The following is a 13,632-nucleotide window of genomic DNA, read 5'->3' as shown; positions in this document are numbered from 1 at the left end:
AGAAAGTATTAGCAGGAAGGTTATGGGGTCTTCTCTTTAAAAAAAAATACAGTAGTTATATGAAGAAAATCAAAAGACTTGCATTTTAGAAGATGAAGAAAAATGCATCTTTGAGTGACATCAGGAAGAGAGAATTTTTAAGTTGGGAGCCTGTAAACTGTTGAACTTCAGACCTATTGAGGACTTTTGAGATCAATAGTCCTTAAGACATTTTTTCAGCAGATAAATAATGTCAATAGTTTGAAAATACCATTTATTTACCCTACAAGACAACTATGCTTCTTTGTACTTAAAATACTTAGGTTGACTGTATGTGTGCCTGCTCTCTCTAGTTTCTTTTCCCGAAAATGATGGCAAAAGAACTTTGTTTGTTTTAACTTTACCCATCTTTCGCAACCCAGCTTAATCATTCGACAGATTTCCTTTTAGAATAAGTGGGCTAGATGGCCAGCAAACACAATGGCATACATTTGCCATTTCAATATCATATGTAAAATATACTTTTAGTGAAAGTTATATATCCAATTTTGCTTTGTGCTTCTTACTTTCCTGTAATACATTCAGTATAATGTCTTGGTAAAAATAAGACTTTATTTTGTTTTGTTTTTTGCCAGTCCTGGGGCTTGAACTCAGGACCTGAGCACTGTCCCTGACTTCTTTTTGATCAAGGCTGGCACTCCACCACTTGAGCCACAGCGCCACTTACGGCTTTTTCTATATATGTGGTACTGAGGAATCGAATCCAGGGCTTCATGTATACGAGGCCAGCACTTTACCACTAGGCCATATTCCCAGCCCCAAACACGACTTTTTTAATTTAAAGCAAGAAATACCTATGTGGCCATAAATATCTGATTTGTACAAACATGGTTTACAGACATCTAATTATTACTTTTAATTAGAATACATGTTATATACTAAGGTAAAAAAGAGTGCTAATAAAAGAAAGATGTAAAGAAAAAGTTGCTGATGAGCATTGTAATAATAAATTTAATTGTAAATCTTTAAGATAAAATTGTACTTAAGTATAAATCATTAATGAGACTCTCTTATGGGAAGTTTTGTTCATCTATTATCTTGAGCTCTTATGCTAAAATGATCAAATCCTCTCTAAAATGAATGATTTTAAAAAACATGCTCCATGTCTGAATCAATGCAAATTTTGAATGAATGGTATTAAATTAATAAATATCAGAAAATACTTTTTTTTAAACTAAAGTGTCAGATTGGTAATGTAAATAAAGATACCAATATCCTCAGCCTGACATTGTTATTGAAGCCATAGTCTTTCTTCACCAAATCTTCATTTTCTTCTGTGGACTGAGGCAGACCAAGACACTATCCCTTTGAACCTTTCATAGATCTAGGTTATCCTTAGTTTATAACCAGCACCATGAATGTGACCACTCAAGTCAGCTAAAAAAAAAAAAGACCACCTTGTGAGTCCTGTTTATTTCTAATACATCTTAATTTGAAACAAAAGCCAGGCCCCTGTCAGTATCAGAACAAATGGGACCTACCAGAGGCATGCTTGAAGATAATGCATCAAATGCCCTTGACTAGAGGAGAAAAGCCAGAGGCAATTAATAATGCCTTTTTTTTTTTTTTGCCAGTCGTGGGCCTTGGATTCAGGGCCTGAGCACTGTCTCTGGCTTCCTTTTGCTCAAGGCTAGCACTCTACCACTTGAACCACAGCGCCACTTCTGGCCGTTTTCTATGTATGTGGTGCTGGGGAAATCGAACCCAGGGCTTCATGTATAGGAGGCAAGCACTCATGCCACTAGGCCATATTCCCAGCCCCCAGAGGCAATTAGACTTCGTGGTTTCTAGGGTTAAGCCGTTCTTCAGGGAGACAAACTCTTATTTTAAAATTCTTTTATTATTTGTGTTAATAAAATTAAATCTCTTGAAGGGTTAGGAAAATATCTCAGACTAGTGCTTGCAAAGTATGCACAAGGCCACATGTTCAGTTTTCAAAAGAAAGAAAGGAAAGAAGGAAGGAAGGAGAGGGAGGGAGAGGAAAGAAAGGAATGAAGGAAGGAAAAAGAGGGAGATGAGAGGGGAGGGGGAAGGGAAAGGAGAGGCAAAGGAGAAGAGGGAGAATGAAGAGGGAAAATGAGAAATAATTACCTCAAGGGTAAAGTCTTATAAAATAATTCCTACCTTTATTTATGGGCATGAAAATGTGTTTGAGTTCTGATTTTAGTTTTCTTGTTTCGAGATATTTCTTCCTGTCATTAATAATTAACCAGAGAACAAATTTATCCAAATTCTTCAAGCTTAGTTTATTTAAAAGGAAAGTAGCTTCAAGGTTTTTATGCCCATGGTTTTGTACCACCTTCTGCCATGGCCCTTTGGGAGATATTTTGTTTATTAATCTTCCTGGAGAGAAGTTGGGGACAGGAACAAACGTAAGTAAAGACAATCTATTTTATAACACATGTTAGTTATGGTAAGTGAAAAAATAAACTCAACAAACTGTGTCACTGCAGAAAACTTTGCCCGAATGAATAGAGTCATCTCTGAATGAGAAAGCTATGGAAGCATTTTGATTTGGTGAATGGTGAAAAATATGAGAGCTTTTATAAAAAATTGTTATTTACAAAACTTCACACGTTTATTCCGGTTTCTCTTCAATAAATTACCAAGTAAATTTAAACTTTGTTGGCATTAATTGCTTATCTGGATTTGCTCCTTAGTTTTTCTTGGTGTGTTTCATGAATCTCACCCCAGTTCAAATAGCTTTGAAAATCTATCATCATTCTTTCCAAATTTATAAGTTGATTCTTCACAATTTTTGGTGTTATTGGAATCTTGTGCATTTTAATTTTTATCTTACAAATGATGGGTTCTGAAAATAATGTTTAATGCTGAAAAGTAACTGGGTATTACCTAATCAAACGTTCTCCCTTCTTCCCTCCCTTCCCCCTCCCTTTCCCCCTCTATTTCCCCCCTCCCTTCCTCCTTTCTTTTTTCTCTTTCTTTATTTCTTTTTCTTTCTTCTTTCTTCCCTTTCTCCCTCCTTTTCTTCTTTCCCTCTCTCCCTCCTCCCTCCTTTCCTTCCTTCCTCCTCCTTCCTTTCCTTCTTTCTTCTTCCTCCCTCCCTCCCTCCTTCCCTCCCTCCCTCCCTTTGTCCCTCCTTTTTCCTTCCTTTTTTTAATATGTTCACTTTAGGACAGCTGTTGAAAGTGTTGTACTAAGCTGTTCAATCTCAGTTTTTTTGGTTCCTTTGCTTGTTTCATTATCTTTTAGTAGTTATACAAAGGGGTTTCAATTCAATATCTCAGTTTATGAGCACAATGCATCTTAATCATTCCACCTCTTTCATCATTCTCCTCCATCTCACCCAGCAGATGTCAGAGATGACATTGAATAACTGGTCCCTGTGTTACTTTTATTTTCATCACTGGAGAAAGAAAAAGGAAAGGAAAAGAAAGAAATAACAACTCCATTTGTATTTTCTAGTCAACACATTAAGTTAGCCTTGGCAGCAGTAATATAGAGGAAATGCTAGTCTTACCTTTCTAAATGTAAAATCAATTCCAAACCTCATTTCAACTTGACTTTTCAGGTCTTAATTGTAAGCTGCTTCTTCTTGGAAACAATGCTGAAATGACCATAGATCACAAAATAAAATTTGATGTCATTTTTAGATTGAAATATGGCTGTTTTAAATTGAATCTCAAACAAGAGGAAAAATATCAGATACATAAGAAAATAGGCAATATTACATTACTAAATATTTTGTGTTTCTACTCAACAGCTATGTTATTTCTGCACCAAAAGTACTGCGCATTGGATCATCTGAAAATGTCGTGATTCAAGTCTATGGGTACACAGAAGCATTTGGTGCAGCAATTTCAATAAAAAGTTATCCTGATAAAAAATTTACTTATGCTTCAGGCTCTGTTACATTATCCCCAGAAAATAAGTTCCAAAACTCTGCCATCTTAACAGTATGTATTTATCTTTTATTTTCTTTACATCTATGGAGTACGTTTGTAAATATTTTTGTAAATTTGTGCATATTTCTGTAACAATGTACAGAGGCTCTCAGGGTTCATTCAGACCTGTCTTTCTCCAAAGTGATTTCTTTATTTAAAAAAATCAACAACTGAAATTTCAGAGAGCTTAAAAGTAGAATTGTTGATTTTTGTAATCTTTTAAATTTATTTTATAAATTGATTTTTAAGATACTTGAATATCATAAGCATAAATTTATACCTAATTTTAAGTTTGCATGTATTTGAGACAAAGTGTGATTTTTTTAAAATCACGTATTTTAAAAAGTTGTTAACACCAAGAGTTTTCTATATCTTTTTAATTCCTTTAAGAGGGAAGTATAAAGCTGGGTGCTGGTGACTCATGCCTGTAATCCCAGCTACTCAAAAGGCTGAGAGTTGAGGATTGTGATTGGAAGCCAGCCGAGGCTTATTGGAGACTTATCTCCAATTAACCACTAAAACTACTGGAAGTGGAGCTTTGGCTCAAGTGATATAGCCCTTAACTTTGAACAAAAAAAAAAGCTCAGGGATAGCTCCCAGTCCCCTGAGTTAAAGCCTCAGGACTGGCACCAAAATAAAAATAAATAAATAAATAAAAGGAGGTATATACATTACTCATGTTTGAGAAACATTGATATAAATAAATTCTAACCAAAATCCTTCTCTCAATATGCTTTAAAAAATAGTACTGGGATTTGAGCTCAGGACCTCTCACTTGAGTGACTTGAGTTCTACCACTTGAGTGACTCCACCAACACTTTTTTTTTTTTTTTTTTTTTTTTGCCAGTCCTGGGCCTTGGACTCAGGGCCTGAGCACTGTCCCTGGCTTCTTCCCGCTCAAGGCTAGCACTCTGCCACTTGAGCCACAGCACCGCTTCTGCCCGTTTTCTGTATATGTGGTGCTGGGGAATCGAACCTAGGGCCTCGTGTATCCGAGGCAGGCACTCTTGTCACTAGGCTATATCCCCAGCACTCCACCAACACTTTTTATGTTAGTTAATTTTTTTTTTTTTGCCAGTCCTGGGGCTTGAATTCAGAGCCTGAGCACTGCCCCTGCTCAAGGCTAGCACTCTACCACTTGAGCCACAGGGCCACTTATGGTTTTTTCAATATATGTGGTGCTGAGGAATCAAACCTAGGGTTTCATATATACGAGGCAAGCACTCTACCACTACTAGGCAATATTCCCAACCTCCCCAGTAGCTTTTGATAGTAAAATGTTCTCATCTCCCAACAAATACTCTCATCTGGTTTATTGAAAGTTAAAATTCATTTCCCCAAAGTGTTATTTTCAGTAAATAAATCTTACCTAATAATGTGCAAGAGAATCATGAGTGATCAGTGCTTGACTTTTACATTTAGATAAAACAGTGTAACTGAAACTAAACATTGGCTTCCTCATTCATGCCAGCCCCAAGTGCTCAGGTAAGTTCAGGAGTGACCAGTGGCTGCCATATTGGACAGCACAGCCTTGGAACATTTCCATTGGCACAGAAAGTTCCACATGGTTAATTGAAAAAGCCAGTGGAGGTGAGAGGATCACAAATGTTCATACGTGTCTCAAGCATTCAATTTTATCTTAACATTATAAAGTACTGTCTTAACAGTTGTTGGATGCTGAACCACTGTTTCATCTTCAATTTGAGTTCATTGACTGCAGTGTAAATCGTACAGCTTTAACAAATCATCACTGATCGGAAGTTGGTCTCTTGGATACTTGCAAAACAACCTGAATACAGAAAACCTAAAGATCTTTTCCAAATTTCTCTAATACTAATCACATATCTAATTCCATGGCAGTTGATTATAGTGACTGACCCCGTGTTTCTAGAGCTTAAATTTCCATAGTAACCCTTGTTTTTCTTTTATTACGTATGTTAATGTATGGCATTCACCTGCTACAGAACGTAAACAGGGTTAAGTTGCAGTTTACACAAATTTGAAAGTACACCTCTACTCTGGGGAAGCAGAAGGGTGTGATTGACTGCAGAATGGTGAGGCCGCCTGTCAGGAGGATGGTTGTACATGCAGAATGGAGAAGGCAGATTAACTGGTTGGTTGAGTGAAGGGAAGGTTTCTTGTGAGTTTTTTGGTAGTGGTTTAATTAAGTAGATGAAAATATTAGGACACAAAAAGTTTTCCATTGCTTAAAACTAAAGTTTTATTATGATTTTATTCACTGGGGGGATTTGGGTGGCAGTAATTTACTCTGGTGGGTCTCTGAACTACTCTGTATTTGTTTTGGTTGGTGTTCTTTTTTAAAATGGTTTTTCTTGTCTTAATATTATTATAAAGTTGATATGCAAAGGGGTTACAGTTACATAGGTCAGGTAATGAGTACATTTCTTTTTGGATAATGTCAGCCCTCTGTTGCTCTTTTTTTTTTTCTTTCCTGTTTTGTTTTTGAAACCGGATCTCACTGTATAATTGGAGTAACACTAGAATTTAGAGTACTCCTGTCTCAGCTCCCAGAGTATTCCTGACTCAGCTCCCAAAGTGACTTTTTAAATGATGGGACACACACACACACACACACACACACACACACACACACGTGTGCAGATTCAAGGGAGGGCAGAGAAAGAGACTCAAAATCGCAGGATTTGTTGAAAACTTTACATAGTAGATACTTGCTTTGTGTTGGTATGGTTTTTAGAAAAATCAACATGTTTTATAACCTCAGAATTTATACTCTTTTTCTACCAACATTCTCTTTTACAGATACAACCCAAACAACTGTCTAGAGAGCAAATCTCAGATTCACATGTGTATTTGGAAGTGATATCAAAGCATTTTTCAAAATCAAAGAAAATGCCAATCACACATGACAATGGATTTCTCTTCATTCACACAGACAAACCCGTATACACTCCCCATCAGTCAGGTAAAGTATAAGATACTTCTTTCTTTGTGGGAAAATTGACACTGTATTGTAGAACTTTTTCGCAACTGAAACTGAATGTGAGCAGATTCCCATTGTGCTAAAACAGGTGAAATGAATGACCTTTATGCTTTCAAATATGGGTTTGATTGCTACAAAATCAACCATTACACAATCTGTCCTATTAGTTATTTCCAAGTGGAAAAAGGAGCTTTTTGAACATACAATAAGGGCTTAAGCAATGTATTAAACAAGTAGCAGATATAATTAAGGCTACAACTTTGCAATTCATACCCCTAGAAGTTCACATAGAATGTTGCCCCTCTCCTCTAGTCCCTTAAAATACATCCTTGGCTGATTTTTTCCCCCACTCATATATATTTCACTGCCTAGTACACAGAAGGCAGTCAACAATTTTTGAAAAATTTAATAAGCCATGTCTTGTTCTAAAACTTTTATTGATCTTGTTTCTGACACACGATGAAGATAAGATTATTGTTCTAACCTATTCACAAACTGGATTAGAAACAAGTAGTAGTCATTGAAATAATTTTATTTATTTATTTTTTGCTTATTTATTATGTACTGAGCTAGGCGAAGGTGCTATCTTTTTTTAAATTTCTTTATTGTAAAAGTGATGTACAGAGGGGTTACAGTTTCATATGTAAGGCAGTGAGTACATTTGTTATCCAACTTGTTACTTCCTCCCTCATTTCCCTCCCTTCCCCCTCCCCATTTCCCTCTCCTCCCATAAGTTGTACAGTTGGTTTACTCTCTCTCTCTCTTTCTCTCAATGTCAGTCATAGTTCTTGAACTCGGGCCCTGAGTCATGGCCCTGAGCTCTTCTGTTCTGCTCAAGGTTAGTGCTCTACCACTTTGAGCTACAGCACCACTTCAGTTTTCTGGTGGTTAATTGGATATAAGAGAGACTCACAGACTTTCCTGCCCAGGCTGGCTTTGAACTGTGATCCTCAGCTCTCAGCCTCCTGAGTACTAAGGATTATAGGCATGAGCCACCAGCACCCAGATATGCTATCTTCTTTCTTTCTCAGGACAACACGGTGAGGAGAAAATTGTGTTTCTAATTTATCACTGAACTAAGGTTTAAAGGAGTTAATTGTGTGGTTCAAGGTCACAACCCAATGTAGAAGTAGAAGACCACAGTGAAACTGAACTTTGGAACTTCAGGGCTTAACTTCTGCAATATACTGCCTCTGAAGTTAGCCACTGGCACGCAGGCCTTGTCTAGGTGTATCTGTAGATAGATGAGAGGGAGGATTTGAGGTGGGTGACACACACACACGAGGGGAGGGCGAGAGCAGAATGTGGAGATTTCCTGAGTGTGCTGTGTTATCTTGTGCGTTCATGTGGCATCTTGTAGAGCTTTGCGTGGTACTGATCCTCTTAAAGAAACTGTGCTTATGGTGTTTCTTCTGTTTTGTTATTTATTCTGGCCATGAAATCAGTCAAACCCTAAAGGAATGACAGTCTTTTGAGGGAAATAGTTAGTGGGCATCAAACAACACTGGAGTGGGAAACTAAACAGAGTGCTCACTTTGGCAGCACACGTACTAAAAATAGGAACCACACAGAGAAGATTGGCATGGCGCCTGCGCAAGGATGACATGCAAATCCCTAAAAGCACTCTAGCTTCTATTTTAGGGAGGGCAAGAGGGAGCCATAGAAATGGAGAGACAGAGGATAAACAAATGTAGTGGTGGTGCTCACTAGACACCATGTAGAAAACGAACTATACAACTTGTGGGTGGAGACAGGAGGTAAAAACTGGGAGAGAGACAGGGAAGTCATGACATTGTCCAAAGAAGAAATACACCCTTTACCTGACTTACGTAACTGTAGCCCTTCTGCACATCACCTTTACAAATAACCATAAATAAATAAATAATAATGTAAATAAATGAATAATAAAACTAAACAGAGCTTCTTGCTAAGTGAGTAAAAGTCTAATGGCTGAGACGGAAGGAAATGAACCATTGGAGCTCCAGCCATAATCTTTTCAATCATGGGAGAACAATTGTAACATCTGGCTCAATAAACAAAACTATACAATTCAAATCTGCCTTTTGCACTAAATTTAGGAGCTTTGTTGGTTTACTTACGTGTAAGAGTGTATCATGGCTGAGTCAGGGTCCCCATTTTATTATGATCTTAGCCCTAATATACAAGAGTATTTATGCTCTCCTAGAAACACGTGGTTCACTATTTTGCTACTACAAGTCTTGATAAATAAGGAACTAATTTTTAACTGATTTTATACTATGTATTGTTCCCAAAATGTTGTATGTAAGTTTACTTAGGAAAGTGAATTCCACTTTAAATTCATTCAGAGAAGCTGCTCTTAAAAAAAAAAAATCTGAGAAAGTGGTGCTGTGGCTCAAAGTGGCAGTGCTAGCCTTGAGCAAGAAGAGCTCAGGGACAAGACCTAGGTTCAACCCCACGACCGACAAAACAAAAACAAAACAAAATCAGAGTATTCTTTCTAAAATGAAAGAATTTTATGTCTTAACTGTCATTTTCTTTTTTAAAAATATGCATTTTTGTGTATGTGTTGCCTATTGGGTTTTTTAAAATGAGATTTTCTATGTAATGTTTTTAAAAACTTATCAAGAGATTTCTGGTTGAGAAGAGTTTTTAATTTTATCAAATTATTTTTACAGTTAAGGTTAGAGTTTATTCACTGAATGATGATTTAAAGCCAGCCAAAAGAGAAACTGTTCTAACATTCATCGTGAGTATTCTTTTACTTATTTAAATGATATTTTAGCTCTTTTTTTTTTTTAGGACAACAGTTCTCATTTCATTACTCTCTTCTCACAGCTCACCTGAGCTTTTCAATGTCCCACAAATGAGTAGTTAGCATCTACTCTGAGTATATTACACATCCATACGACAACAGATATATATAAATCACTCAAGTAAAATTAAAGCTCAACATGTTGAAGGATTTTGACAGGCGGGGATACTAACCACTATACTAACAAGGAGCTGTTGTTGAAGGATTTTGAACAAAATTATTTAAGTATATCCTTGGTAGTTTCTTTTGTTAAAGCAGTGCCATCAAGAATAATGATATATATATATATATATATATATATATATATATATATATATATATATATATATATATACTGTACTTGGACCCAACTCACCCTCATTACTCATTCTTATTTCATTTTCTCCTTTCAAAATAATTTAAGAAGTTTGTTATTCTAGGATGTTTGTGTTTTATCCAAAGGATCCTGAGGGATCAGAAGTTGACATGGTTGAAGAAAATGATTATACTGGAATTATCTCTTTTCCTGACTTCAAGATTCCTCCCAATCCCAAGTATGTAAAAGTGTTAATAAAGTTGTCTGTAAACAGCCTATCTGGGACTTTCGGTTGTTGAAGTAAAATATACAGTCCCATGGTGCCACCTAGTGTGAACAAAGTATACCACAAGGGTGAACATGTCTTTTTCTTTAATTATTTTTAAGCACTTGTACAAAGGAGTTGCCATTTAACAAAAAGTTTTATGAATGCAATATAACTCGACCAATGTCCCCCCTTTCAACATTCTCACCCATCCCTCTCCTACCCACTTCTTCTCACACTATTCTTAATTTTGTAAGATATACACTGAATTCTTTACACAGTTCCTCCCCTCTTCTCTTCATTTGTCTCCTTTCCCTTTGACTCTATTTTAAGTTTACTGAGAAATTAGATTCAGTTCCTTCACAATCTCTCTCCCTGCAAAAAACAAACAAACAACAACCCGCAAAAAAAATCCTTTTTCCCTCTATATTTCTTACTATATGTTAGTACTTCAGCATAATAAGTACTTGGTAATTATTAGCTGAATTGATGATGGTGATGATGATAGCCATGTTATTAATATTTATGGCTATATAACCAATCTTCACAATTATTTCCCTCAGTTTTCAACTTATATTAACTTGCTCACCTAAAAACCTAGTAGCAAAAGGCAAAGTGAAGAGGATTTGAATTCACATGGGCAATCAACTTTATGAACACCATAATTCTTGTGTTGTGTTCAAGTGTGTGTGTGCTTGCTGAGAGTAGGACTTGCACTCAGGGCCTTGTGCTCTTGACTTTTTTGCTTAAGGTTGGTTGGTGCTCTAACACTTGAACCACAGCTCCATTCCCAGTATTTTGCTGGTCAATTGGAATAAGAATCTCATAGACTTCTCTTCCTGGGCTGGCTTCAAACTTTGATCCTCAGGTCTCAGCCTCCTGAGTAGCTAGGATTTACAGATGTGAGCCACCATTGTTTAGCTTTGTTCAAGTTTTTATATCTAATGCTTACTCCTAGAATTCAATAAATATTTTTGAATAGAGGTTGTTAATAAACTGGTCTTTTCTTCTTTTAATAAGCCATCCATCGCCTCTAGCCATCTTTTCATTTATATGAGATGTGAATGTTACCATCCAGATAGACTTGGCTTGCATTACCTGTTTCTAGAGACTATCTTAGACATCTTTTATTATGCTGTAGATTTCCATTGTATGTTAGTGTTGTAAACATACAAGATCAAGTAAGATCCAAAGTTGTCATTCGTCAGTTCTTCAGATCAAAGCTAATGACTATGTGAAGATAAAATACCTGGAAAGTAACAATATATGAAGAAACTACTAAACATTTTCTACTATCCTAACAATGCTCAATGATTTCTATTTGTTTAAAAATCTCTCACAAAGCTGGGAACTAGTGACTCACACCTGTAATCCTAGCTACTCTGGAAGGGTGAGATCCTAGGATCAAGGATGGCAGTTAGAAGCCAGCTGGGGCAGGAAAGTCCACGAGAGTTTGATCTCCAAGGAATCACCACAAAGCTGGAAGTGGCACTGTGGCTCAAGTGGTAGAGTGCTAGCTCAAGATCAGGCCCTGAGTTCAAGCCCTAGGACAGACACAAAACAGAACCAAAAGTCTCTCACATAATAGAGCTACATATATCTATGTGTATTTTAACTTCTTTTAAGTAGGAATTTATTAGATCTCCTCAAGGTAAATTAGAGGTATTAACATCTATAATTTTAAATATTTTACTTGCCCAGATACGGTGTATGGACAATTAAAGCTAAATATAGAGAGGACTTTTCAACCACGGCAGCCACATCCTTTGAGATTAAAGAATACGGTAATTTCTGGCAATTAAATGCTAATAACCTATAATGAATTAAGGGTTTTTTGCAGCAATCTTCCCATCTAATGCAAATCCCTCTGTGATGGAGATGAAGCACCCTACTAATATGTTGGAAGTACTGATTGGAGCAGGGGGTAGGGAGGTGGTGGTGGCTGTCTGAATACCTAAGTTCTGCTTCCAGCATGCACAGTTACTGGTGAGGGACAGAACCAACCCCAATGGTCTTGACTCTGATTCAGTGGGAAGGCTCCTTGGGCATGTCATCTACTGATGATGGAGGTGGGTGGGTGCTGGGTGTTGTTTTAAAGGCTGCTTATTTAGTAGGTGATATGGTCTTTTCCTTTCTATTTGCAGTCTTGCCACATTTTTCTGTTTTGATAGAACCAGAAAGTAATTTCATTAGCTACAAGAACTTTAAGAATTTTGAAATTACAATAAAAGCAAGGTAAGATGGTTACTTTCATTTAACTGATTCCCTACTCTGATGAGTCAAGGTTACTCTAAGGATAAACTGTGATTATTAGCAAGTTTACTATAACTTTTGGATGGCTTGATGGAGGCGATGTCATGCAAATAGCTTATTTGCCTATTTTGATTTGAGATTTTATATATATACATACACATATATGTCTACATATGTGTATATACACAATCAAACTGACTCAGATATGGTATATGCCATCTTGCTACATCATCCCCCAAATCCATACTCTAAGGTGAGTGCTGTAAACCTACCTACTCAGGAAGCTGAGAACTGAGAATCATGGTTTGAAGCCAGCACAGGGAGGAAAGTCTATGGGACTCTTAGTTCCAATTAACCAGAAAGAAAAAAAAAAAAGCTAGAATGAAGCTGTGGCTCAAGTGGTAGGAAACAAGCCCTGTAAGAAAGCCGAGAAAATACCAGTGCAGCACATACACACACAAAATCTGTGCTTTAGCATTGCTTTATAAGGATGAAATACAATCGTGGATGGAGCTATACTGAATGCTTTATGCAGTTTCCAAGTGTTACATTTTGTCTGAATCTTATGGCTACAATCATGTTATCAAAACAATTTTACAATATTGTTTGGCAGCTATTTTTACAATAAAATGGTCACTGAGGCTGAAGTGTATGTCTTTTTTGGATTAAGAGAAGACATCAAAGATGACCAAAAAGAAATGATGCACAAGGCAATGAAGAGCACAATGGTAAGACACTCCATGTTCACGCAGATCTAGATAACGTGAGCATGGGAAGGTATTTCAGAACCTTCTAGTCAATCCTGTGGTTTCTATAGGCATGAGGAAGGCTTAAAACCCTCATTCCGCTTCCCATTGGCCTTGGAACCCTGGTCATTGTCCTTGGCATCGCCCTTCCTTGCCAACTGATCTCATGCCATCCATTCTCTCTTTCCTAACCAACACTCCAGGTTCTCAGTCACTGTAGTCTCTTGCCTCAAGATCTTTGTTTGTTCCCTCTGTCTCTTCTTTGCTTAATACGTTCTCACTCTCTAAATTTAAACATCGAAATACCTTTTCTAGGATATCTCTGTCTCCTTTGAACTGGGTTAGCTGCCTCTGCTTTGCATTCTCCTAGGCC

At 36.9% G+C, this 13,632-nt stretch overlaps 1 protein-coding gene and 1 non-coding gene across 2 annotated transcripts in view; both read left to right on the top strand.

Moving 5' to 3' along the window:
- The first annotated feature begins 2,337 nt into the window (after positions 1 to 2,337).
- C5 (complement C5) overlaps positions 2,338 to 13,632 on the top strand; it is a 76,740-nt gene continuing 65,445 nt past the window's right edge. The window contains exons 1-8 of the mRNA XM_048340797.1: positions 2,338 to 2,411; positions 3,764 to 3,956; positions 6,726 to 6,888; positions 9,564 to 9,634; positions 10,142 to 10,233; positions 11,962 to 12,044; positions 12,405 to 12,495; positions 13,127 to 13,241. Coding sequence (XP_048196754.1) covers positions 2,347 to 2,411; positions 3,764 to 3,956; positions 6,726 to 6,888; positions 9,564 to 9,634; positions 10,142 to 10,233; positions 11,962 to 12,044; positions 12,405 to 12,495; positions 13,127 to 13,241 — 873 coding nt within the window. The 5' untranslated portion in view covers positions 2,338 to 2,346. The remainder of the gene's footprint in view (positions 2,412 to 3,763; positions 3,957 to 6,725; positions 6,889 to 9,563; positions 9,635 to 10,141; positions 10,234 to 11,961; positions 12,045 to 12,404; positions 12,496 to 13,126; positions 13,242 to 13,632) is intronic.
- Positions 8,433 to 8,541, top strand: LOC125341180. The gene has a single exon (XR_007208903.1). It is a non-coding gene; the product is annotated as a U6 spliceosomal RNA (small nuclear RNA).

The sequence above is a fragment of the Perognathus longimembris genome, chromosome 1 (genome assembly GCF_023159225.1).
Source record: "Perognathus longimembris pacificus isolate PPM17 chromosome 1, ASM2315922v1, whole genome shotgun sequence".
Taxonomy (NCBI): domain Eukaryota; kingdom Metazoa; phylum Chordata; class Mammalia; order Rodentia; family Heteromyidae; genus Perognathus; species Perognathus longimembris.
Note: the sequence above shows the minus strand (reverse complement) of the source record. Positions and strands in the feature narration are given on the sequence as shown.